Source organism: Myotis daubentonii, chromosome 6 (assembly GCF_963259705.1).
Source record: "Myotis daubentonii chromosome 6, mMyoDau2.1, whole genome shotgun sequence".
NCBI classification, from domain to species: domain Eukaryota; kingdom Metazoa; phylum Chordata; class Mammalia; order Chiroptera; family Vespertilionidae; genus Myotis; species Myotis daubentonii.
In genome coordinates this window covers 10,890,328-10,918,055 of record NC_081845.1, presented here as the reverse complement: position 1 = coordinate 10,918,055, position 27,728 = coordinate 10,890,328, and the positions used below count along the sequence as shown (strand labels likewise).

Here is a 27,728-nt window from a genome sequence, read left to right as displayed (position 1 = left end):
ACTAGAGATACTCACATATGGGTTTTGGTTCAACCAAATTATTCTTAAATTCTAAGCTGTTGATCTCAGGGTCCTATTCCCTAATTTTCCGTTGAAGATGTTTCAGCTACCCCGACTTTATAAAGGTTGTCAGGACAGTCATAGAGTTATCGTGGTCCCTGACTCCTGGTTCTCCTTTCAATCTGGTTGTCAGCTACTGGAGTGTACAGTACAGCGTGAGTAGGGAGAGAGAGATGACAAGCATCAAAAGCTGAGGTTTCCGTTTCTCACTGTGGCCTGGGCTAAATGAGTTCTAGCTCACCCTCTAATCACCCTGCAAATCGTGAGACAAAAGGGCCCTGGCTGGGTGACAGTTCCGTGTAGTGGTTAGTATAGTGAGCTCCAGGCTCAAACGGGTTTGAATGCAGCTCCCAACCCGATTGCTAGTAGCTTGTGGCCTTGGACAAGTCACTAAAGCCTCAGGTGCTACAGCTTCTATACAGAGCAGTAAATGATTCTTACAAAAAGGGTGGCTGATGAGGGCAGCCCTTTCCTGCATCGCCCATCCATTCCCATCAGCTGATCTGTATTTGCTGCAGCCTTTCTGCCCAGGTCCAGGAGTTACCTTCCCTTGGAAGGGAGGGAGGCGGGATGAAGTGGGAGTGTAGGGTCTTTCCCCTTTGCATCTGCTAGCGGCATGACCTCCTTGAGTCTCTCCGTACCCCGCACCCTTGTCTCTCTCTGGTCGCTACCGTGGATGAGTAGCTGCAGCACGAGGAACAAGCGAGAAGAAAGCTGTTTCTGCTCAGGAGTCCCGGCGAAAGCCTGGCCCTACGGGGCGCGTTGAATTCTAATTTACACCACTTGCTCTTTCACCATCGCAGCAAAGTCTTGAATCTCTATCCCAGTGCCTGTGATCGGCCGTCGGCGAACAGTTCGGGACGCAGAAGGAGAACCGAGCTTCTGCAATGAAATGCACAGTAAAAGAAGTCGTGCTTCTTCCTGCCCGTGACTGTTTACGAGAGGGAAGTCCGCGGGGCCCCCAAGAGGTCGCTGGTGGCGCAGGCACGGAGGCCAGATTGTAGCGAAAGGGGGAAGGAAAAAACACCCAGAAACTTTCTTCCTCGTTGCGAATCATCGCCGCGCCCCCCGCCCCTCCCCAGGCAGAGGCAGTAACGTGACACCGGAGAGAAACCCGGAGACCCGAATGGAGAGAGGGAGGGGAGAGGGAGGAGAGAGGGCCGGGAGAGCCGGAGGGAGAAAGGGGAGGAGGAGGAAAACCCCTGTCAAGGAGGTGGAGCGAGGGGCTGGTGTCCGCCTCTCGTTCCTCCCTGCCGTTTTTCAGAGGAGCCTGAGCCGGGACAAAACACGCCGACACCGACAGACACAAAGCCGGGGGGTCCACGCTGGCGCTGGAGGCGAGCCCCGGCGGCCGCGAGCGAGCCCGAGGCGCGGCGGGAACCGGGGCGCGGGGGCGCTAGCGGGCCGGGCGCGGGCAGTGCCCCCGAGCCGGGGCCGGGCACCTCGGCCGCTCGGGCCGCGGCGGCGGGGACCATGCCGAGCAAAGTCTCCTGAGCCCGGCAACTTCGGCCCCTCCCCGCCCCCACCCGGGCTGCCCTCCGCGCGGCCCTGCCCATGTGCGGCCGGCCGGCCGGGCTCTCCTCCCCGCAGGCGGATGGGTGACCTTTTCCTGGCGCGGGCAGACTGTGCGAGGCGGCGGAGCAGGCGATGAAGAAGAAGCAGCAGCATCCCGGCGGCGGCGCGGATCCCTGGCCCCATGGGGCCCCTCTGGGGGGCGCCCCTCCCGGCCCGGGCAGCTGGAAGCGCTGGGTCTCCCAGCTGCCTTTCCTGCGCCTCTCCCTCCGGGACTACGGTTTCTGCATGGCCACCCTGCTGGTCTTCTGCCTGGGCTCCCTCTTCTACCAGCTCAGCGGGGGACCCCCTCGCTTCCTGCTCGACCTGCGGCAGTATTTGGGTAAGGAACCAAGGCAGGCACGAGGATCGCCAGGCCGCGCCAAGTTGTGCCGGGGTGGGGATGGGGGGGGGGTTAGGGAGGGGGGACTGGGACGCGCCGGGGACTTTGGATGCTCCCCCTGCCCGCCCCCGCGAGGCTCTCCAGGTGGGACCCGCGAGGCTCTCCAGGTGGGACGCACCGGGGCATTGGCGCTGCGGCCCAGGGCGCCCGCTCCCTCCTGCGCGGCTGTCCGTGTGGGCAGGTCCGGGTTGCCGGGCGGGCAGGTACCCCAGGGCGGGGCGCTGCATACCTTCCCACGCCTCCGCCGCCACCTCAGGGGCGGAGTGCAGCGCGTGTTTGTGGGTGTGGACCGGCGAGCGTAGATTCTGTCCTGGCTGTGCGGGGAGACGCGAGGGGAAGGCACAGCCCACCCCTGGCATTGTGGTGACCATAGTCCTATCCTGATCACAGTTCCATACTCCAGGTGGTGCGGGTGGGGGTAGCTCCAGGGGGTGGGGTTCTGCGAATTCTGCCCGCAAATTCTTCTTCTGCCGCTGGTCTGGGGGACCCGGGGGCAGTTTCAGGCTCAGAGCTGTCCCTGAACTGGCTTGTCCTTTGGAAGCCCCTACTCACCCACCCCGTGGCCCGCCGCGACTGGGGCGTGGGGAGCGGGCTGTGCCCGGAGGTCTGGGCTGTCCGAGGGCGCGGGTCAGCCAGGCCAGCGGTGCCGATCCTATCCGCTGAGCCGCGTGTTTCAAGCCCAACTTGTGTGTGTGTGTGTGTGTGTGTGTGTGTGTGTGTGTGTGTGTGTGTGTGTGTGTTTGGTGTATCAGGAGCAGGAGCGAGGTGAGGAAGGGGGGCGGGTGCAGAGAGAGAAAAGAGTGGCTCCAGAGAGAGGGCGTGACCCGCAGCACCGTGTCCCGCGCGGACCAGGTGCACCGCTGGCTGCGTGCTTTGGCCCAGGCAGGATGCAAATCTCTCCCAAGCCTGTGGCCAGGGAGGGCTTGCGGGGAAGAGGGGAGAGGCTGGTAGGGCTCCGGCTTCCCCGGCTTCCCCGCAGACCTGCAAGATGATAAACCGGAGCCACCAGCAAACATCCGGCATCTGCCTGACGCGAGCGAGTGCGCAAGGGGAAACCGCTAATGGGCCAAAGGACTCCGGCTCCCACACTCATCCACCAAAGTCACCTGGTCGCCGAAGCCACATGTCGGGATAGTACACCGTTTTTGAAGGAAAAAAACACACCACTTCAGCAAAGTGACAGGTGTTAGAGCTTTTTGAAATGTAAAGGCAGATAAAGTAAAGCTCTTTCCATGTAGAGAAGCTCAGCTTTAAAAAGTAACACTTCCATTTCAGTAGAAACTTTGGGGAACTATGGTTTTTGCAAGATGCTTTAAGGGAAAATTCAAGGAAAAAAATTGTCCAAGTAGATTTCCAAAGTACAGTCTTGAGCATCTGGTCTTTTAGAGGATTTGGGGTAATGCACAGTTTTATTAGGGAGTCACACCACTTCTTTCCCGGAGTTCTGTATTTTGGAGTCCCATAGCTTCATAGGCTCACAGACACCTGCTAGTGCTACAAAGGTTATATTTTTACAAACAACAACAATCCCTGTTAACCGGCTTTGGGAAGGAGCTGCGCTTGAAGCTAAGGGGTCTTTCTCCGTAAAATCGGATAATGAATGCTTACAAGTTCCTTTTAAGCAAAATGTGGAGGCCAATGGTATAGGGAAAATACAGAAGAATGGGAAGGAAGACATCTGTGTTTAGTGCCCTGGAGAGCACTTTTGGGCAGGGTACTCAAACTTCATAGGCCTCAAGTTTTTTTAGGTAAAATTAGGGGCTGGACTAAATTGTCTCACACCACTGAGCTCCTCACGTGTTATGGTTCTGATACCTCTGTTGGGGATGGACAAATCTGGGAGGAGGAAGGAACAAAGGCATCATTGATGGTATAAGCAAGAAACTTCAATATCTATCACATTAACCCTTTGAGAGTCAAATACATGTGATATCTAGAATTTAGTGCTCTCATTATATATTTCATAATATGAGTCCTGATAAATTTGGGCTCTGTTGGTAGAAGGGTGAATCCACAGCATTCCCTCAGGGAAGTAGGAAGAATTGAAGGATTGAACATTACTCTTATTAGAACTGGCCATTAAATTTCTGACTAACTTATGGGTTAAAAATATGACATCCATGTGAACTAAATATACTGATGCCCTTGGCCAAATTTGGTCCTTGTTGTTTTGTTATCTAAATATAATGCTTTTTTGGAAAAGTGGGCTTCGGCTCTTTAAGAGGGTCTAAAATATATCCTTAACAACATATCTGAAGAATTAGTGTCCCCTTGTTTCCTCACTGACTTGCTAAAGGACACACAGCAAGTAAGGCAAGACCTGAATCCAAATCTGTCTGCTTCAGGCACTCACTTTATAGCACTATGAGCAGTTTAAGAGATAAAATGGAAATACAGCCAAAATGCAAGTGGGAATCTAAAGAGATGACTGCCAAAAATGGTCATATTTATTTGCATAATTCCACTTTTCTTTTCTTGATACTTTTACTAAGTATCTTGAGGGACCAGCAGAAGAGAAATAACTCAAGCAGCTGGTCTGCTTAAATTCCACCTTCCTGTATTAATCTCCATGATGCTGCTATGTACTCAGGGACTTGACACCCAGAGCCTCACACTGGAGGGGATGTGAATTGGAATAATAAATTCTTGATAACTCTCCTCTCTTCCCCTCTCTTCCCCTCTCTTCCCCTCTCTTCCCCTCTCTTCTCCTCTCTTCCCCTCTCTTCCCCTCTCTTCTCCTCTCTTCTCCTCTCTTCCCCTCTCTTCCCCTCTCTTCCCCTCTCCTCTCCTCTCCTCTCCTCTCCTCTCCTCTCCTCTCCTCTCCTCTCCTCTCCTCCCCCCTCCCCCTCTCCCCTCTCCCCTCTCCCCTCTCCCCTCTCCCCTCTCTCCTCTCCTCCTCTCTGGCAGTTATTCTTTGTTTAGGCTCATGGTTCTCAATGTGTGGTCCCTGGGCCTGCATCAGCATCACCTGGGAGCTTGTTACAAATGCACATCCTCCGGTCTCATCCCAGACCCAGGGAATGAAAGAGTCTGGGGGTGGGACCCAGCAATCTGGGTTTTAGCAAATCTTCCAGATGATTCTGATGCCAGTTCAAGTTTGAGAACCGTTGTTTTAGAGTAAAATATTGCTTTCAAGAAATTTCCTATGTATTTGAGAAGAAGAGGGGAGATATGAGAGAGAGAAGAGATTTATAAATTATTTTAAAGGTGATGTACATGGTTTTATTATTTTTTTTTTAATTTCAACATTTAAAAAATGCATCTGTTTTGCTGCCTAAGCCCCATTGTTTCAAGGAAAGGACTAGCGGACAGCTGCAGCCAGCTCCAGCTGGCTTTAGACATTCGAAGGTTGGGGTGAAGCAGGGCAACCAGAAAGTGCAGTGTGAGGAAGGGAGGGAGAGGAGTCAATAATGATGCTTTCTTTTCCTGCAGGAGCCAGGGTCAGACAGTTCCTTCTTTCTAGTCAGTTTGGAAAAAGGCAAAGTCTATTCTCCTTAAAGATACTTTCTGCTGCAACAAATTGGAAAAAATGGAAAGAAAGTTAGGGGGAATAAAATTATGCAGGGATAACTATTGTCCTGACTTCTTCCTACTTGAAATGGGTGGAGAGAAGAGAACACAATCACTGGGGTACATAGATGAAGATCGAAAATTGCTATACTTAAACTTGGAGACCAAAGTCTTTTCAATTCAGTGAAATGATTTCATTTTTTAAAAAGCAGCATTCAGACTTTGATTTGCTATGGAAAACAAACAAAAAATATAATCTCCCCCAGAAATTAGGTTATGCTGCAGCCTCTGCCAGTAGCCTCATTACTTATGAGCTGTGGAAATATCAAAAACTTGGAATAACACTCGTTACATTGATGTAAACGGAATAAGCCAGATGGCTTACTACTGATCTTATACAACCAGCAAACTCTAATGATTTATCACCAAGCCTTGGATATGTGATTTAGCCTTTATGGGAATTAAATTTGTTGGATTGATCTCAAGTTCATGTGCTTTTCTTTCCATTTTTTTTAATTGAATCTTTATTGTTCAGATTATTACATTTGTTCCTCTTTTTTTCCCCCCCATCCTCCCAGCTCCCACCCCACCCTCCGCCCTCACTCTCCACCCACTGTCCTCATCCATAGGTGCACGATTATTGTCCAGTCTCTTTTCGCATCTCCCACACCCCTTTCCCCGCCAAGAATAGTCAGTCCATTCCCTTTCTATGTCCCTGATTCTATTATGATCACCAGATTATTTATTCACTTGATTCTTAGATTCACTTGTTGATAGATGCATATTTGTTGTTCATAATTTTTATCTTTACCTTTTTCTTCTTCCTCTTCTTAAAGAATACCTTTCAGCATTTCATATAATGCTGGTTTGGTGGTGATGAACTCCTTTAGCTTTTCCTTATCTGTGAAGCTCTTTATCTGACCTTCCGTTCTGAATGATAGCTTTGCTGGATAAAGTAATCTTGGTTGTAGGTTCTTGGTATTCATCACTTTGAATATTTCTTGCCATTCCCTTCTGGCCTGCAAAGTTTCTGTTGAGAAATCAGCTGACAGTCGTATGGGTATTCCCTTGTAGGTAACTGGGTTTCTTTCTCTTGCTGCTTTTAAGATTCTCTCTTTGTCTTTTGCTCTTGGCATTTTAATTATGTTGTGTCTTGGTGTGGTCCTCTTTGGATTCCTTTTGTTTGGGGTTCTCTGCGCTTCCTGGACCTGTAGGTCTATTTCTTTCACCAGGTGGGGAAAGTTTTCTGTCATTATTTCTTCAAATAGTTTTTCAATATCTTGCTCTCTCTCATCTTCTGGCACCCCTATAATTCTGATGTTGGTGCGCTTGAAGCTGTCCCAGAGGCTCCTTACACTATCTTCGTATTTTCGGATTCTTTTTTCATTTTGCTTTTCCGGTTGGGTGTTTTTTGCTTCTTCGCATTTCAAATCATTGACTTGATTCTTGCGCTCCTCTGGTCTGCTGTTGGGTGTCTGTATAATATTCTTTATTTCAGTCAGTGTATGCTTAATTCCTAGTTGGTTCTTTATCACAACATCGAGGGTCTCATTAGATTTCTTGAGGATCTCACTACATTTATCGGCGGCTTCTAGACAGTTCTTAAGAGACCTTAAAAGTGTGGTTCTGAACTCAATATCCTCCATTGACAGTTTTGTCCTGTTTCTTTGTCTCCGCATTTTTTTATGCTTTCTTGGTACACCCCCAAGTGGTCTTTGTGCGCAGCCTTGTTGCCTTTAAGCCTTGATTGATGTCGGCAATACCGGGGGTGATTTGACCTCCGGGCTAACTGGCTATGAGAGTCAGCTGTGTCTGCAGTGGGAGAGCTTCTGTGCTGGATCTCTAGGGCGGTGCTAATCTAGCCTTTGCCTGAGGCTATCCGGCAAATGGTTCTGCGCAGGGCTTGGGCGGGGCGGGTCCCCGGGGATCTACAGGGCAGGCGGAGCCAGCAGTTATGGCTGCTCTCAGTTCCTTCCCCAGGGGCTCTGCCTCTCAGAGTCCCAGCAATGGCTGCAAACCTCGGAGAGAAAGCTGCCTTCGAGTTCCGACCGAAGCCAGACAGTCCCGCTTCTCCCGTTTGAGTCTGGGTCCCCAGAGACTCGCCTGTATCTGGAGCTCAGAGTCTGAAACTCCCTCCCGATTGAAAACAACAACCAGGCCCTCCACCGCCAGCCCGCTCCGCGCGCACACTCCGCACCTCAGTATTTCACTTCAGCACTGCGCCTCCTGAGTCTGGGTATGATATTCTCTTTCCTCCTAGTTGTAGAATTTCCACTCAGCCAGCCTTCCTGTGGTTCTGGATGCTGTCTGTTCTGTCCTTTAGTTATATCTCTGAAGTGGTTGTTCAAGGGCAGCAATCTCCGGCATTAACCTATGCCACCATCTTGGTTTCCGCCCCTTTCCATTTTTAATTTATACCACTTTAGTTTTCAGAATTGCCGATCTTTATATAGATTAAACATGAGCATGACAATTTTGAGTCAAAAAAATGAGAGAGAAAAACATGTAACTATCGAATTTAAAATTCTCTAAGTTTAAATGAATATAAAGGAAAATATGAAAATAGACATACAGATCTTACAAAATAGTTTCTCTAAACCTTAAAAGCCAAATTTGAATTTTCTTCTACACATCACAGATGATTTAAACATAGTACACCAGGCTCCAGACAGCAATCTAGGAAATGAATGCATAAAATATGATGTTATCAATAGAAATTGTTGACCTAAAAAGAGAATGACATTCTTGTTCATAGCTGCAAATTTATCTTATAGGGTTGGATGGGGACATAGTAGCACTGTGTTAGGGGAAGCACAGAAAATGGCATCTGACTGTGGCAGTCTGTTCCATAAACACAGAATGAATGGTGAAAAGCATTCTGCCTTGTAAACTGTTTTTAATGTAGACTAGTCTCAGTATGAATTGTTTAAAAATACATATAAATATGTATTATCTGGATACTGTCTTTCTCCAAATTCCCTGTCATCAAGCCAGGTTTAAAACACTAGTTGGTTTTGTATTTGAGAAACTAGAATAAAAGTGGTTAAGTTTTTTGAGTCCCAAGAGAAATAGTATCTTTTGCTTCCCCAAAGGGAAGCTGCAGGAGCAGAAACAGTAACTTGCCCTGCAGCTATACCCAAGGGTACAGTGATGGACAATGATCAGGCATCTTATTTGATGGATTGTAGCCATTGAAATTATTAGGAGTTATAACTGGCTATTATTTTTGGAATGAAGTAAGACTTGACTGCAAGTAAATTTTGCCTTACCTGAATTTATTTTTATTATAGAGACTCCACTTTAAACGAACAGTGATATACATAAACCCGTTTATCAGAAATGGGGACAGAAACACTAATATTTCACCAAAAATTCTTCTTTGCAGAAGTCAAGAGTGGAGCAGTTATTGTGCAAGAGAATTCCTAATAAAGCACATGTCAGTATATGCTATTAACATTTAAGCAGCGGAAGATATAATTCACAGACCACACAGTTCACCCATTTAAAGTTTCAAGAGCTTAATCGTTTTCAAAAGTTGTTTTTGGTATATTCATAGATAAATGCAACTATTGCTACAGTCAGTTTTGGAACATTTTTATCACCACAGAGAGAAACCCAGTACTCTTTACCTGTGCTATTCCTCCTTCCCCACTCTGCCCTAAGTGGTTACTAATCTACTTTCTGTCTCTGCAGATTTGTTTATTCTGGACATTTCATAGAAATGGAATCATATCCTTGTGGTCTTTCACTTAGCATGTTGCAGCAGATATCAGTACTTGATTGTTTTTATGGCTGAATAATATTCCATTGTCAGAAGTTTGTTTATTCATCCATTGATGGACATTTCTATCTTTTGGCTATTGTGAATAGTGCTGCTGCAAACATTTATGTCCAAGAATTGTTTGAACACCCATTTTCTGTCCTTTTGGATATATAACTAGCAGTGGAATTGCTGGGTCATATGATAACACTATGTTCAACTTACCGAGGAACTTCCAAGCTGTTTCCATAATGGCTGTACATCCCCACCAGCAATGTATGAGAGTTCCAGTTTCTTTACATCTTCACCAACACTGGTTATTTTCCAGTATTCTGGTTATAGCCATCTTAATGGTTGAGAAGTGGTACCTTATTGTGGTTTTGTTTTGCACTTTCCTAATGATTAGTCATGTTGAGTATCTTTCCATGTGCTTGTTGGCCATTTGTATATCTTCTTTGGAAAAATGTCTATTTGTATTCTTTGCCCAATTTTGAATTGAGTTGTTGTCTTTTTTGTTTTGTTTTGTTTTAAGTGTTCTTTATGTATTCGGGATACTAGACTCTTATCCGATATATGATTTTGCTACTTATTTTGAAGTTGCAAATGATGATGCTGGTTGAAACACAATACTGTTATGTATTGCTCTCTATGTCATAGGCATGCACCTTCTCAAGATACAAGTAATTCATGTTATACGTTAGTCACTTTCAAAGTGCTAAGTAGAGTGTATGGGTGTATAGTAAAACCTAAGTAAATTCCTACAATTGATTGTAAACAAGAACCTCTTCAAAAGAATCTTGGAGGTCTTCTTTACAGTTATGGATTACTTCAAATATTAAACACTTTGTCTGAGTTTTGCTCTAACATAATTCATGGATAGCTAGCATTTATCTATTTTACAGCTGTCACAAAGATTCCTGTGACTTGGGTGTGGAATATAAGTGTAGCAAATTTTGAACAACAGACTATGGTGCGATGGGTGGGAGTATTTCTCTCTGTACTTCCTCACTAGAATGGAGCTGATGAGCTCAGCAGGGGAAAACATTTGGGTACATTATGTTCCTTATTCAATGTAAAACAAGGCTACCAAGGAAATCTTGAGTGTTCTCAGAAAATTGAAATTCATACACAATGTATTTTTTACTCACATTGTGGTTTAATATACAGGACACATATATAGAAAAATATTTCCTGTCTATGTTTCTCTTTAATAAAATAACATGCATTTTAGGAAGAAATGTTTTCCAAGCGTGTTAGGACTTTTCAGTAGGTTTTAAAAATACATATCATCAAAATAAGATGCTTTAAAATAAGTACTGCCAGTTCTATGCTGCCTGGTAGAGCTTCAATTTGAATAATTTGTAACACTCCCATATTAAAAAATTACCAGGGAGCCACATAGCTACTTAGTGTTCAGGATATGCTTTATCACTTGGGCTGTCTCTGGTTTTATATGTTATCAATAATTTCCCAGAGGTAGCCACGAGGTCATTTTTCTTGCCTCACTGCCTACCTTAGCTTCTGCTATTGCTTCTATGTTGATGGTTTAGGAAGCTAAAATTCCCATGCTGATCTCTGAACTCCTGTGGTACTTATTTCATGATCAATTCTGAAGTTTCGCCATCTACCTTGTCCTGTGATGGTTTGTGGGCAAGCTCCTTGACTGGAGGAAGCGTCTTCGGTGCTTCCCATCTCTCCTCTGACACCCCTCCTGGGTGCTCGGCAAGGGGTCCCTTGATTAAACAGACTGTTCTTTGCCAAGGCTCCTTAGCCTGCTTTGTTTGGTCCCTATTTTAAGTAAAGAACTTGAACGTGGGGAAGGGTGCTAGGCAAGACTCAAGCTCAGTTGGTGTCTACAATCCAACTCTTCCAGGCTGGTGAGAAAGCATGAAAACCACCATGACATACAGTTTTATAAACATTGCCTTTTGTGCATGGGGATCGTGGTCCACCTCTTACCTGTAGGGATTTCAAGGTGCATGTGCAGGGCTCTCCTTATAATTAAGAATACTTAAGGTCAATCTAGAGCTATGGCCGCATACAACTAGAATGCAAAAATATTGGTTTCTTGTCATTTTCTTGAATCCTGGACCAATTGTTTGGGAGTTTGCAGAATAGCAGTTTATTTCTCTCTCTAGGTCAGTATCTTCCTTAGGTAGCGATTTGTGTTAAATTAGCTGGTACACTTCCAGCATGACTTCAAGTCTTTAATGAGATGGGACCATAAGATGATGTGGTTTTTGAAATAGTGACTGAACCGATTTTAATCTAGAACTGCAAAATGGTAAGCTATATAATTAGGGCTCAGTGCACAAACCCATTCATCCCATTTTGATGGAAGATATTGAAATAACCTTAAGCCATGGCTTTAAGTGATTCTCACTCTATTCATTGATGGATGATTTAAACCATTTTCATTTAACCATACTGCATTTCTGGGAACACCACTGATTTTTTTCAAGTTCAGTGAACATGACTTTCACAGTCTTAATGAAAATAAAATGAAAGTATTCTGAAACATATAGATTCGTTTGTTCAAAGTCATTCAGCGAATATTCATTGGAGGCCTTCTGTGGGCCAGAAGCATCAGACATTTGAATATATTTCAGAGCAGAGATCTTGGCGTGAACCATTGTGTTATTAGCTGGGAGTATTTGGGCCGGTTTCTTGATTTGGTCTATACCAGCAATTTTCAGCCTTTTTCATCCCATGGCACACATAAACTAATTTCTAAAATTCTGCGGCACGCCAAAAAATATATTTTTTGCCTACCTGACAAAAATAAGTATACTTTTGATTCATTCACCCTGGATGGCTATTAGTGTACTGGCTGTTGTCATTTTTGTATTTGAGAGTCTAAGGGAAAAGAGGTCAGTGCCCCTGACTAAATAGTTATGTATTGCATTTTTAACAAAGTCTTGTGGCACACTGGTTGAAAATCTCTAGTTTATACAAAGGGATTAGTAATTGTTATTTGTAGGATACCTCTCTGACCCAAGGCCCAGCATTTGAATTCAACAAATGTCAGTTTTCCCACCTTATTCTTTTCTTCTGTCAGACGAATCTTCTCTTGGCACACAACACATGTGCACATGCACACACACATACACTCACATTCATACAAACACATACACTAGTGGAGTATGCATATTTACTCATGGCTTGGCCTCTAGTGAAAAGGCCCACTGTAACCAAGAAATATGAAATTACTAAACTAGTATTTTTGTGGCTTATCGTGTCACTCTCACGCTCAGATTGGCAAGGGCTCTTCAACAGCTGACATGCTCCATCATTTGCCCTGATAATTACATACACACAAACCTTCCTGCTTCTTATCCTCTCTCTGCTCCCTGGAAGTAGTCTTTAAAGAACACATTCTCTACCCAGACTGCTTTCCTCTGTTTTGAATTATCCACACCTTCCCCCTGCATTCACAAAATAAAAATAGTTGTGCCAAGGGAGTGTGGTGCAGCTCTCTGGGAGCACCAGCTGTGCTAGGGCCAGGATAATGGTCCAAAAGTCACACCTTTTCAAACAATCATATTGCCAGGCTACACTGTGACTGCTTCAAGAACTCCTCCTGCTTATGATGGAATTACCTTGTCCAGTACACAGCCACTTTTTCTCTCTGCTTCCAATGGAAGTCAGGGCAACACCCGTGAACCCCAGTCGTAGATCCTGTGTTTGTAAGAGGCTGGTGAACTTGCTGGTCTTCCATTTTCTGCTTCTTCATGTTGCCTTGCGCTGCCCAGTCTCTGGTGGGTGTTGGGGCAAGTGAGAGCCACAGGGCCATTACTGTCCATTGTAGCTGGTCACCCAATTCCTTGAGAAGTTGAAAGCAAATGTGACTTTACATTATTTACTAGAGAGTTAAATATTGTCTAGGAAAACCGTGACTGCAATTTCAGCACAGAACTTTCTGCTTTGACATGAAGCACCAGTCCATCTATTCGGCATGAATGCCTTCCCACTGGATACGCAGAACTGTCAGGCAAAGCCATGTGGGCTGAAGGAAGGGGCACTGGACTTGGGTCTGGGACTAGTCCCCATGGAGTCTAGTGGTCAATGCTGTTAAAAGTCACACACGCCTCCTAGGCTTAAGTTTCTTCACCTCTAAAATGAAGAAGTTTGATTAGTCCATGATTCTCAATTGTTTTTCTTTCCTAGGAACTCCCTCAGCAGCAATATTTCCATATGGTCTTAATGGTCCATGCTGGAGTATGTCCCAGGACCAGGGAAGGGACAATGCGGTGGTTTAGGGGTTCTTTAAGGAAGTTCTCTAGATGATTTTTATATGCAGCCCCAGGGGATGGTGCCTCTTTTTTCTTTAGAATCACTGAATTAGATGCTATCTAAGCTTCCATCTACTCTTAAAAATCACATGTTAGGAGATAAGAAACCACTTAACTGTAGCAATGGAAAATATAAGGCTATTTCCTTAGGAGCCAAATGCTTATTGAGAAGAGTAGAGGCCTGACGCACGAAATTTGTGCAAGGGGCTCAGCCCCTGCCCGCCGCAGCCGCCGCCTCTGCCCTGGCTTCATCTGGAAGGATGTCCGGTCTAATTAGCATATTACGCTTTTATTATTATAGATTGTAAGAGTCAAGTGACTAAGGCAAGCTGGATATGCAATAGCATTGTAGGTCAATATTTTCAAAGTGAATCATAGTTGTTTTTTCCCAGCATCACCAGTTTGCCCCAGTCTATCTGGGCAATAAGGGGGGAACCTTGCCCCAGAAACTGTGGGAAACAGAATGTCCTTAGGAAGGCAGAGAGAGGAGGTAGAGTAAGGCTTGATTTCCCAGGATTCAGAGTCTCCCAATGTGACAGGAAGAAGGAAAACAAGTAGGGCCAAGTAGCTTGTATTGTTCACAGAGGATTCTCACAGCCTCGGCCCAGCTGCCTGCTGCTTACTGCTCATCTCATCCCATGGTGGACAGCTCCAATGCTGACGAGTTCTTTACCGTGTGGGCAGCTACTTCCTTGAAGCTTCCAGCTACTTCTGCTAATTCTTCTTCTGGGAACTGCATAGAATAGTCTATTGGATTTCCTCACCTTTTAAAGAATTGAAGCTACCAAGATGATGGTCATGGGTACCCTTTTCCCCCCCACATAGGTCTTGTCAGACCACAAGTAGGTCTGTTTTCCAGTAGTTCTCATCTGAAGTCAGTTTCAGACACAGAAAGCACAAACAACAAAGGAAAAAACAACATTCAAGTGAAACCTGAACAATAACACCCCATAAACAAACCAAAAAAGGACCCAGATTGGGGACAAATGATTTCTCTAGGAAATGGGATTAATATACAGATAGATCTATAAACCAGCAACAACAACAAAAAAGAGAATTCATGAGATAAATGGGCAAAGAATAGAAGCAGGCGATTCACAGAAGAGGAAACGCAAGTGGCCTATAAGCACATGAAAATATGAAATGATTTTTATTCCCTTAAGCATCTATCACTGTCAAAGTGGCCCTTCACTGGCCTAAAGAATGGAGAAATTTGCTGGTTCCCTCTGTTGGAGAGCCTACTTTGTGGAGAGGAGACACTATTAAAAATGACTGTTTCCTCTTGAGGATGACTTACCACATCCATCCTTCTTGTAGTTATGACAAGAGAGTGACCCAGCTTTCAGGTCAATATAAAATCCTGCTGACTTTTTGGGGCCACAGTAGGCAGTCTGCCTACTGAGATGCCCTTCCGTACCCTCAACCACAGCCAGCAAGCTATGCCCACTTAATGGCACCTAGCCCCCGGCCTTCTGCCCTGCTCCACTCCGACTCTGAGACTTTGCTGAGTCTGCAAGAAGCACTGGAAAGAAGGAACTGGCGAGGTGCTCAGATTGTAGCATCGTATCTTGCCTGGAAGTAGTTTCTCAATATCCAGGAAAACATGGAACTGATTCATCTGTTTGGAGTTTTCTAGAAATGGGATTGCAGATTTCTTGTGATTTCATTCTGCTGGAGTGTCAAAATTCATCCAATGACGTGCCAAAAAATGAGCGTACAATCACATACAGATTTAGAGGAAGTTATTTTTACCACAGTGGGGAAGGACACAAAGTGATGAGAGAGGCCAGGGCAGGGCTGGGGAAGGAGGTGAGGTGTCAGTGGCTGGCACTTGGCACGCTTGCGTCTCCATTCTGGGCAGACTGTCCTGGGGATTGTGGTGTGGTCCTCTCTTAGCAGGTCCATGAGGAGTTGCTGCCCGGAGGAGCGGAATGTTGACATGACTGGGAGTGCGATGCCAGTTTAAGCAGTGTGGGGTGAACATTGGTTACTCCCGCAAAGGTGTCATGTGCCCCAGATCAGTTCTGTAGAAGCTGCTCTCTAGCTGAGATCTAGAGAGCACACGGAGGTGAAAATGGAGGAAAGGATTCTGGAAAGCTACATAAATATAAAACCCAACGGCCCAGTGTTTTTTGCCTCAGCAGATGACAGGATAGAGGCCACATTATTTTCTTTGCTCGTGTTTTTTCCGACTCCGAAGGTGGCTCTTGTTTGCTTGCCCAGCAGAGATCCAAGGTCTTACGGAGTCTGCAGTGTTTGTGGTTATGTTCTCCTAGTCCTGCTGCGAGATGAAGCGGTTCCCAGAAATTAAAGGGAGGGAGAAGGAAATATGTGTTAGCATCTGTAACCTCTATCTTTTTATTGCCCCTTTCACTGAGCAAAGGATATCGAGAGCTACCGTTTAGAGAGAATATTTTGAGTCTCATAGTTATATAGCTTGATGGTGAACTTTTCAAATGCATTTTGGACAATACTTTATTCAAGTATTCTTGTGTTTGCTCTCCTGTTTCTCATGAGCAAGGGGCGGGGGTGGGGGGGGGCGGTGGCGGTGAGGTCTGTAGGTTCTGTGTGCTTGCGTCTTGAAATGTACATGGTTAAAATGGTGTTGCTCTCTTTCTGACCGGCCTAGGCCAGAGTGCGCAGTCCTGTTGTTAGCTTGGTAGGGAAACATACAGGAACACTCTCTGGTTTCTGGGTGGGCTACTGTCTTTGTGCTGTGTTTCTTTTATGGCATAATGCATTGCCATTTCAAAATATAGCCCCCTTTTGCCAGAGTTTTCCTGGCTATCTTGTGGAAATGATGGGTGACTTTTTGTTAATTTCAGAGTAAGTCTTGCCCGCCAGGCTTACACTTCATTGAAGTTTCATATCAATGAGACTTAAAGGCTCAGAAGACATATGTTTTCCCATTGCTTTCACATGCCTACCCTCCTTCACATGTGGCTTGGCAGTCATCCTCTCTGTCATCTCTTCCATCTATTCAGGTTCATTCCTTCAACAAATGTTCATCAAATCCAGCTATGTGCTGGATGCTGGCGATAGTGTGACTTAACCTATGAGCTTTTTATTTGGCTGTGACTTATAACACTTTAGCTTTCAGCTTCTTTATACCAGCTGATCTCAAACTTTAATGTGCATTCAGATCACCAGGGATTTGTTAAACTGTAGATTTTGGTGTGTAGGTCTGAGATGCGAGGGGTCTGAGATTCTGTATTTTCAATAGGCTCCCAGGTCTGACCAGTGCCCTGGTTGGAGGACCACACTTTGAGCAGCAAGGGTCTACACTGCAGCATTTCTGGAAGCCATTAACACTTGTAAACAGACAAATGAGTCAGTCTAGCTCAGTGGTCGGCAAACCGCGGCTCGTGAGTCACATGTGGCTCTTTGGCCCCTTGAGTGTGGCTCCTCCACAAAATACCACGTGCAGGCGCGCACGTACAGTGTGATTGAAACTTCGTGGCCCATGCGCAGAAGTCGGTTTTCGGCCTGGGCGAGTCTATTTTGAAGAAATGGCGTTAGAAGAAGTGGGGGGTGTCGGTCGGTCGGGCAACGGGAGACGCAGCGGGGGAGGTACATTGTTTTGAGGTACGTTTGCTGAGGTCGACCCCTTCCAACTCTCCCATCCACCCTTGTCTATCTGAAACAAGTATACAAGACGAGTGTGGATGGGAGAGTTGGAAGGGGTCGACCTCAATCAGATTGAGGACGTTTTTAGCAAAGGCCAGCTTAGGAGTACCTTAATTAAGTTAATAAAAATGTACCTACCTATATAGTTTAAGTTTAAAAAATTTGGCTCTCAAAGGACATTTCAATCATTGTACTGTTGATATTTGGCTCTGTTGACTAATGTGTTTGCCGACCACTGGTCTAGCTCATTGAAGATCTGTGCTATTAAACATTTCTTAAATTTCTTTTTAGTAGAATTTTCATTCACCAATTTGATTATTTGAATTCAAGAACGTTTGATTTTTCTTAAGTGACAATCACACTCTTGCCTGAATCAAGTTTAGAAATGCCTGTTTTTATTAATCTCTGTAGCCCACAGTATTGAAATGCATGCTGTCTGGAGATTTGTGAACATACAAATTTTGATCGAATGTCATGTTCATCAGTAAACATAGGAAGTAAAACCACTGGTCTTGGGTGTGAAGTTTCTTCAAGTAGGTATTGCAGATCCTTGTACTGTTTTAAATTTTGATGTTGATATGTCCCTTGTTATCCAAATATTCTAGGTAAAGTTTTCTTATGGCCAGAGCAAATGATTGGATATAAATAGAGCAAATAATAAGAATGACTTGGTGTAATGCTTGAAAAACACAATTTTAAGAAATAATGAAAACCATGAATATGTGCTCATTGTATAAAGCGTGGAAAATAGAGAAATCAGGCAGAAGAAAGTTAAAATTAATTCCTTCACTCACAACTGCTTTGGTTTGGTTGCAAGCTTCCTGCCTCCACTTGGCAGTGTCACAAATGTGACTCCACATCCTTATGTATTTTTCTACATTGGTTTTCTTGGTGGCAGAGTATCATGGGAAAGTACAATAATTCCTGTTGCAAGGCTTTTAAAAAATTTTATATTTAGCCTATTTACAGTTTTCACGACTCGACATAAAGCTGTGATGAACATTGTCAAATTTTTGCATACTTCTTTACTTCCCTGGGATAAATTCCTAGACTTGGAATTGCTGGGTTCAAGTGTGAACCCATTTTTAAATTGCTTTTAGTACAAATTGCCATGATTTTTGGTGCATTTCACCAGCAGTCTATAACCTGTTTTGCTCCTACCCTTATAAGCCCTGGATATAGTCTTATAAAACGGCTTGATCCTTGAGCTGACCTCTTCCTATTTTTCCTGCCACGGAAAGCCCTGGATCTGCTCCTTAGATTTTAGCCAATCGCAGAAAGTGGGTGTGGCCTAAGGGGAGTCATATAAAAGGCGCATCTGTGCAGAGGACACATCACTTCTTCAGAGTAGACTGACTGAAGTTGGAGCTGCCAGTTGAGTGAAGAGAATTCCTACTGACCCTGATATGCACAGAACTTACTGAGGTGGGAGCACTCATAGTAGACTCTGCCATTCTTGGACCTGCACTGAGAAGGAGAAACTTGAGTCCCACCAGTTGAATATTTCAAGCAGAGTTTGAATAAGGAGAAGCTCAAACAGCAAAGAGAAAGGGAGAGGAAGAGAGACATAGAAACATCAATGAAGAAAGAGAATCACTGAATTGCTGCCTCCTGCAAGCCCCACACTGGGGATCAAGCCTGCAACGTGGCCATGTACCCTGACCTGGTCGCTCAAGCACTGAGCCATGCCAGCAAAACAGCATTTATGTTTTAGATGCATCTTTCAGACAGTTGTTTCCAGAAGCAAAGCCTGGATGTTGTAGAGAGTATGAAGTGAATGAGGAAGGACAGGTACCGGCAGCTGTAGGCCCTGCTCTGGGAGATTTCCTGTTAGACAAGACAACTTCATCTTCCCACTACTGACTTAATGTGGGTGAAAAGAGAACAGAAATCTTTGTCCTCTGACTTTGGAAATCTTATTTAACTTTCAAACTTGCATTGTCAAGGGTTCCAAGTTCCAAGTCTGCCACCTTCAGCAGAAATATTGAGTGGCCCTGTAGCTGAGAGCTGGTGCCACAATGAGATCAAGGTAGTGAAATTCTCCCACATGTGGACCATCAATAACTTTAGCTTTTGCTGGCAGGAAGTGGGTGAAGTCATTCAAAGTTCAACCTTTTCATCAGAAGCCAATGATGAACTGAAATGGTGTTTGAGAGTATACCCAAAAGGGCGAGATGAAGAAAGCAAAGATTACCTGTCACTTTACCTGTTTTTGGTCAGTTCTCCAATGCCTATGTGTGTGGCAAAATTCACACTCTCCATCCTGAATGACAAGGGAGAAGAAATCAAATCTTTGGAGAGTCATCATGCATCTACGTTTCTACAGGGTGATGAGGATGAGGGGGGATTCAAGAAATTCATCCGTAGAGATGTTCTTTTGGATGAAGACTACAGTCTTCTTCCTGATGACAAGCTGACCCTCTTCTGTGAGGTAACTGTGGTGCAAGATCCTGTCACCATTTCTGTCCAGAATACCATGAAGATGGTGAAAGTTCCTGAGTGACACAAGTACTAGTCCTTCGTTTCCGTGCTATAGTGGTATGTGTCTCAGTGTAGTATGTCGTAGGCATGTTTTTGGAATCCATTTCTACATTGGGATGACTAACAACAATTTGACTACATGGAATTGATGGTGAACCACATAAACATATGCCACTAACTTCAAACTAAATGTATCCTCAACTCAATTCTCCCTTGAACAGATGGCCCTGGTGCCTGAAGCCACTCTACCTGATGATGTGAAATATCACTGGAGGGAAAAAAAGGAAAAAAAGTTTTAAGTTATTGTTAAAATATACTACGTTTGCAAAAATGTTTAACCATGAGATCTATTGCCAGGGTCCTCCATAGGGCTTGGAAGCTTCAACTTTGACACTTCCTGTTAAATCTGCATCTGCCTGCCTAGCAATGTCAGTACATGAACACTTTTCAAAAGAAGTCTTCAAGATCATCACGGAAGAGTGACTGTGCTGGGCCAGGCCACAAAGACTGGTCCTGATTTGAAAATCTGTGACAGCTAGACCAGATTTAAGGTTTCTGTCACTCTCATGTATTATTAAACCAGCAGACAAACCTGTGCGGAGGACATAAATTCAAGGTGACATGTGAGTGGATCTGGCCCCCAGGTGTCACCAAGGAGGTGTCCTGGAAATTCTGTTGCCAACTGTACTGGACATGTGAGAAAATCTGTAAGTTCAAGAAATACAGTCCTGAGCTCTGTCCTTTCAGAGCAGATGGCTGGTGAGAGAATGACATTGTTCAGTGGGCCCACTCTTTTTTATGACACCTACGTGGCAGTTCACTACTAAGAATACACCTGGACCTGGAAGCAAATACAAGGGCCTTTGAGAGGTGTGTTAATGAAGGTCACAGAGTTCTTTTCCTTAGACTCATCATCTGTATTCTAAAACATGACTTGGGGGTTTTCCCACAAATCACATGGGTTTCACTGAACCATAATTTCCATATTACTATCAAATTTTATTATAGATAATCTAATGTATTACTATTATAATGTACATATCAGTAGCACATCTCACGATCAGTAATTTTAATATCCTTGGGCTGCTGGCATTGGTAGGATGTTTCTGATTTCCTTGACTCTACCTTTGTTAAAACCCTGTGGTTACTACAAATAAACATTGACTTTAAAAAAAAAAAAAAACACCAAAAAAAAACCCCTCTTCATCCATTTGATTGGTGAAAAATAATGTTATTACACTTTAATTTGCATTTGTTTGAATATTAATGAAATTGAACAGTTTGATTATGTTTATAAGACAACTTTTTAAAAAAAATTACAGCTTTGTCCTTTCCCCTTTTCACCTGTAGATATCTTCTTTTTCTTGTCTATATATATAAAAGCCTAAGCGACCAAACGACTGAATAACTGAACGACCAGTTGACCAGTCACTATGATGTGCACTGACCACCGGGGGCAGATGCTCAATGTAGGAGCTGCCCCCGAGTGGTCAGTGCACTACCACAGCCAACCTTCTGTTGTGGGCCAACCTCCCCCAGTCCCTCTCCCTGGTTGACTGGGCCTCTCCTCCACATCACCCCGATTGCTGGCCAGGCCGAGGGACCCCACCCATGCACGAATTTGTGCACCAGGCCTCTAGTCAATTATAAGTTCTTTAGAGCTGAGTATTAGTCCTTCACCATATGTGTAAATAATAATCTCCTTGTTGCCTTTTAAGCTTGTAAATCAATATCTTTTTTTCCCCTGGGCGCTAATTAACTTTTCTTCATTTATTATTTTTTATCTTTGCTTTTATACTTAAAAAGGCCTTATATCCTGACATCAAATGCATAGTCTTATATTTTCTTCTAGTTCCTTTGTTGTTTCACCTTTTCATTTAGTTTTAAAATCCTTTTAGCTTTTATTTTGGTGTAAATTTACTCAATGATTTTCCAAGTCTAACTGGAGATACAGTCAACACACTTGAATGATATCATTCTTTAACAGTAAATTCATTTTTCAAAATTCACAATGAACTGATTTGAGCTTTTTACCTCTTGCTGTAGGGAAGCGTATTTCCTCAAAAGTACTGAAGTGTTTTTCTAACTCTTTTACCGAGAACTCTCAAAGTCCTTTTCATCTTGATAAAGTAAGTTTGACAGAAAAATCAACTTAACTCTTACCCTGCAGGTATTTAGTACCACATGAGCACGTCCATTTGCCTCCTGGCTGACATTATCCTGTTATGATAGCAGTCTACAAGCTGATGGTTTATTTTCTCTGATTAGTTAAAATGGGAAGAAAAATCCCCACTGCGTTTTTATTAGGATAGGATACAACATATCATGAATGGATGTTCATTTGTCTCAGTAACTTTGATCATGCCATTTTGTCATAGATTAAGTTGGCATTCAGGCTATAATTTCTTGCTGTTTTAAAAATGACTCTTCACTGAGTACTGCAGGGTTTGTTTTTCTGTAGCTTTATGGAAGGTTCTCTCGAAGTGCTTCCACTTAGGTCTACTTAAGTCCCCTAGGCTGGGGCTGCTGATCTCAAATTCTGAGTGTAGCTTTTCCTAAAGCAGTTCAGTCCTCCCATCGCCTGAGGGGGCACATCCAACCTACCTGGGCTGCCACCTGCTCTAGGAGGTTTCAAGCAAAACGGTCTAAATATTTTGTTTTAATTTTAGCCAGAAATAATTTCCTAATTCTTCAATTTTGTTAGAACACAGTTGGAGGAGTGGGGTCTAGGTCATTAAAAACAATTGAACTGTGCTAAAATGGTAACGGGCGGGTAGGTAGTCTTTGAAGTGACTATTCAATCACCTGAATTTTAGGACATCTTTTTTGAGAAGAGGTGAAGGGAAAAAGAAGCTTAGGTGGCTGCTCCATGCCCTGAGCCAGCCTGTCTGAACTTGCCTGGGTTTGGCACTTCCTGGGTGAAATGTTTATTAAGGTAATTATAACATATATCTGGAGTAGAGGGTTTTTGTAGCTGCACATTAAATACATATCTGAATTATCTGGAAGCCAAGGCAAGAATAGAATAAAATGTGTCATTTCATTATCTAATGTAAGAAGCCTACTTGTTCATTGGGAAAGGGCAGCCTGTCTTTTCCTACCTCCAAATTATAGGAGAAATCTATTTGATCTTAGAGAATTATAATGGACAATATCTTCTTCAGTGGTTCTTTCTTTCTGTCCCCTCCCCTTCTGCCCCCCGCATCCCCCCAAACGACATGTTTTCATGAAGTTGGGTCAGACATTGGCCCTTTATAAAAGTAGAAATATCAAATCACAGGTCAGCTCAGCAATGGCATTTCCCTAGCAGCTGAGCGGTTACAGTTTGGGTGTCTTGCTTTTCAGTGGGTTTCTGTGTTCAGAAAATGGGTATTGAGCATGGCCCTATTGGTTCTCTCAAGTATCAGTTTCTTAGGCTTTATTTTTGGCAGGCACAGGAGAGTAGTCAGTTGAATGATGGTAAGTGCTGAGGTGTGGCTGGGAGAGCTTGCATATTGCGATGGTGGATGACTAAGCAGCAGTAGCCATGTTCTGACTCATTCACCTCCCCTGGTTGGGCAGGCTGATGGGATCTGCGGGGCCCAGTGGGGGCCTCGCCTTGGATGAGATCCTCCTGGACTCTCTCTGTGTTTCCTGATCAGCAAGATGCGAGCTCTGGCAGCTGAGCTTGGCCAGAGTCTCTGAGAGGCAGAAGTTCTCAATAAACATATTTTGAATGCCTTACCAGCTGACTTAAAAAAAAAAAAAATCGAACATACTTTCAGTTGTCAGTGAGAGAATGGAATTCATTTTACTGGTGTTTCTTCAACAACTTTTACAATTATTATTATTATTATTATTATTATTATTATTGTTATTGACCTCTTTATCCAATTCAGCAAGCTTTTGTTAGTCTTTCCATATTTTAGGTACTCTTGGGTACATGATCTCACAAAAACTTATGAGGCACTTTGAAAAAAATCATAGAAAATAAAGGATATTGTGAAATCAGTTATAAAGTAGGTTGTAAACTGGGGCTTAAATTCTTTCCATACCTTTTATATTTTATTATATTTTTTTGATTTTTTTAATATTTTAGCTTCATTTAAAAAAATCTTTATTGTTGAAAGTATTACAGATGTCCCTCCCCCTTTCCCTATCTTTTAATTTCATCTAAATTTATATGAATTAGAAAATGGTCAATTTTCTCATGTCTGGAATAAGAGGACTTGTCTACTGAGTCTAATTTATTTTTCAAATGTAAATGCAGTAAATGGAAACACTCAACGACTGATACACTCACGCATACACACTCATGCACACACACGCACATGCACTCACAGTCACACATGCACATTTTTAGTATACTAAAGTCCTTTCCACTGGATGACATTTTGGTTAAATATTTATACAAGATATTCACATTTTTCTGTTTTTACCTTTTGAAAAGGGACAGTGTAAGGGGCAGGTAAGAGTAAATCTGAATTTGCACTAAATGCCAGGTGTCAGATTCTGTGGCATCTCAAATAGGGCTTTGTATACCTTTGAGCACTGTGCACATTTACCTTCCAGGGGGAACTGAGCAGGGATTGTTGGAGAGATTCAAATCCTCAATGTCAGCTGCCCTTATAACATTGATCTCCCTGAGAACCGATCATGCGGGCTCCCCTTTCCCACCAGTTCTCCCTCATCGTCCTGCCCATACTTTCTGAAGGGCTTTCCCTGGATCTTACTCAGCTGGTGTCAAACACCTCCAGGGGCTAAAGAAAGAATTCAAAAGCCTGCTGTTGAGAAAGTGCACGAAGGCTGGAGATAACAAACCTCTTTGCAAGTCAGTGGTTTCAATTCTTTGCTTTCAGCCAAAGTGAAGGAGTTCAAGTTATCAAGGAATCGAGTTATTCAAGGAGTCAAGTTATCTCTTCAGGTAGATGATCAACTGATCACTGCAGGATTCAGAAATTCGTGAAAAAGTGAGTGACATCGCACTAATAACTGCTCCAATTCCCATCTATTAATTTATGTCACTAAGGCTTATCAGCATTCACATTTACTAAAATGAAAAATAGGAATAAAATTGAAAGAAGTAAAATTCAGTCATAGATATGTTAAGTGGTTAAACAACACAGCCCTGTTCATCCCATTAATAGATGCATTTTCAATCAAGTTTTACTTTTTACTAATTATTTGTCAAATTTGTAAAATCTGTATGTTATTTTTGATCAGCTATGAACCAATGGTAATCTTAATACTAATTCAACTTAGAAAATATATTTTAAGCTCTTGAAGCATTATATATGGTCACAGGAAAATTTAAAAAATGAATTTTAACTTACATGCATATTTTTGTTGTACAAAATAGAATAGAGTGAAGAAAGTTACTCTCAAACATAAAAATATATTGTTAAAACAAAAGTCTGTGGGGGAAGCAGAATGAAAATACAAATTACCAGAGAAAAATGAATGGATGAAAGAAAGCCTGTTAGTTCCTTCCTCCTTCCCTTCTTTCCTTTATAATGGCCTCACCTCCAACAAGGATTTTCCAACACTGAGGATATCATAAATACATCTGTGTTATCATCCTCTTCCACACTCTCTTGCTCTTCCCCTACCTGATGTAGCTAGTGTTTTCAACCTTGTACTTACGTTCTCTGTCAGGTTTTGAATAGTCTGCACAATTGAGAGCTATTTTTTTTTAAGGAAAAAGAATAAACAAATATGAATTAAAAATGCCTAATCAGTGCAGTGTCCCCCAATGTGAGAGGCTGAGGACAAAGGGGAAGTTTGAGTGGAAAGAGACAGTGGTCTTAACTAGTTACAGTTTAGTAGCTTGCCTTTGCAGATTTTACAAAAACATGTGATTAAGTGAGTTTATTGCTCGCGAGTTAATTTATGAAAGTAAGGACACCTGAGGTTTAAGCCTCAGTAATTTCACTGTGAATCTACCTCTGCGTATGTGGGTGTGTATGATGTACACACACATGCACACAGATACCCACTCACACGGATGTCCCAACTTTAGTTGATTTTAACTTTATATGAAACAATTTTTTTCTCATTTAATCATTTTTTATTTTCCAATTACAGTTGACATATAAATTTTTATATTCACAATGGCAGGTATCATCTTCCTTGTGTGTGTGCATTCTGTTGGATATATGTATAAAATGCTATAGTTGTTTTATTATAAAACTAGAGGCCCGTTGCACAAAGAGATTCATGCAATAGGCCGTCTCTTCCTCTGGCTGCCGGCACCGGTTTTCCTCTGGCACCCGGGACCCAGGCCTTCACTGCTCCGGCCAGAGCCTTCAGTCTTCGCTCCTCAGCTTTGTGTCTATGTATGCAAATTAACCGCCATCTTTGTTGGGTTAATTTGCATACTCCCCGGATTGGCTGGTGAGTGTAGCAGAGGGACGGTCAATTTACATGTTTGTCTATTATTAGGCAAGATGTTGATATATATCTTGCTGAAAATTACACCCCTTGCAGCTTTATAAATACATGGTGAACAATTCTGGTTGTTAGCTTAAAATGTGCTAATGTGCTAGGACATACAACTTTTTCAAAATTCTTATGCAGTTATGTGAGTACAAAAGTTTGGCAACCATCACAGTTTAGAATAGTCCTTGCTGTTCTTACGTGGAATTCGGTTGAGAGAGCACATAGTGGACCATCATAGGTGGAAATGAACTCTATGATGTGTTCAGAGGTTTCTGAATGAGGAAAGTGTCCTGGTCACCAGAGGCTATTGCAAGACTTAGGACCTGAGAGCTTCGCTGTATAATGAGAAATGTCCTTGCCAGGGAGCTGTGGACAATCAGTTTTCTTCATGCATCTTCCCCTCCCTCCCCATACTGTTTCTGTATGTCCCTCATCCTCCCCAATCTGTCATTGTTCTGGGTTACACGCTTGGTTAAGAAAAAGAAATTAAACTATACAAGTTTCTATCAGCAAGGTTGTTTGGTCTCATTTGGAGCATTTTAATGCCGAGCGCTTGCAAATTGACAGTCCCACACCCATCCCTTCACTTAGCAAATAGCCATTTGGTTGCCAGTTCTTAGTGGTAGCAGGGATTGTAAAGCACACCACTTATTTTTTTCACTGTCACAATAAGAAGCATGTTCCATTTTGGTAGTGGTGGTGGTAGGCAGAATTTAACATGATCCCACCAATATTTATTGGATGTTATTTCACTGTGCCATGCACCTTATTTCAATTATGTTTATGAATTTTTTGATGATAGGGCAGAGCCCATGCTTCACACATCTTTTCTGATTGGTCACAGCATCTGGTGCCATATTAGTACTTAGCAGGGGAAAATGCAACACAGATGGAATTAAATAGGAATGTTGTTGAAATGAAATTGTATTGACATATTCATTTATTCAAAAATGTTTATTGAGTACCTACTATGTGCCAGGGGCTTCAAGTGGATTATAGCCTAGTGAAAAAAATTCTAATGTTAATTGGTTGCCTACTCTGGGCTCAGTCACTGTGTCATTTTTTATTTTATTTGGTTGCTACAAAATCCTGAGTTATTAGTATTCTAGTTTACTTATGGAGAAGCTGAGGCTGAGAGATGGTAACTAATGTGCTGGATAAATGGAGATGTAGGATTTGAACCCAGGCGGTATTACTCCAAACCACACATTGCTACATTGTCATTTGTGGGCAGTGAAAGGTAGTTGACCATAGTTTTCACCTTATTGTAAAGGAATCCCAAATATGGGAACTATTTTTGTGATGTCACAATTAGTTATTTATACTTGATAACATATGAATTTTACACTTAGGATGCTCAGAGAACAAGACATATCTCTAATTGTTCCTTTTTTTTTAAACTTGGAGGCACTCTGAGCTAAAAATTTTGTTATTTATACTTTCTTTTCTGCATTTTTAAAGGATATGTCAGTTTCAGAGAATGGTTCTTATTTGTTTCAGCTGAATTACAGGGCAAATTTACTTCATCTCAAAGAAACAAACAAAAATGATAGAATTTATGTTAATCCCCAGTGTGACACTATTCTGAGCTGGAGCAATTGTGTTATTTATGTGCTTTCTGGTTCTC

At 43.1% G+C, this 27,728-nt stretch overlaps 1 protein-coding gene across 2 annotated transcripts in view; it reads left to right on the top strand.

The window, feature by feature from the left end:
• Positions 1–1,258: 1,258 nt before the first annotated feature.
• Positions 1,259–27,728, top strand: part of UST (uronyl 2-sulfotransferase) — a 264,853-nt gene continuing 238,383 nt past the window's right edge. The window contains exon 1 of one of the 2 annotated variants that reach the window (XM_059700100.1): positions 1,259–1,954. In XM_059700100.1, coding sequence (XP_059556083.1) covers positions 1,708–1,954 — 247 coding nt within the window. In that variant the 5' untranslated portion in view covers positions 1,259–1,707. The remainder of the gene's footprint in view (positions 1,955–27,728) is intronic. The other variant, XM_059700101.1, reaches the window with a different exon arrangement.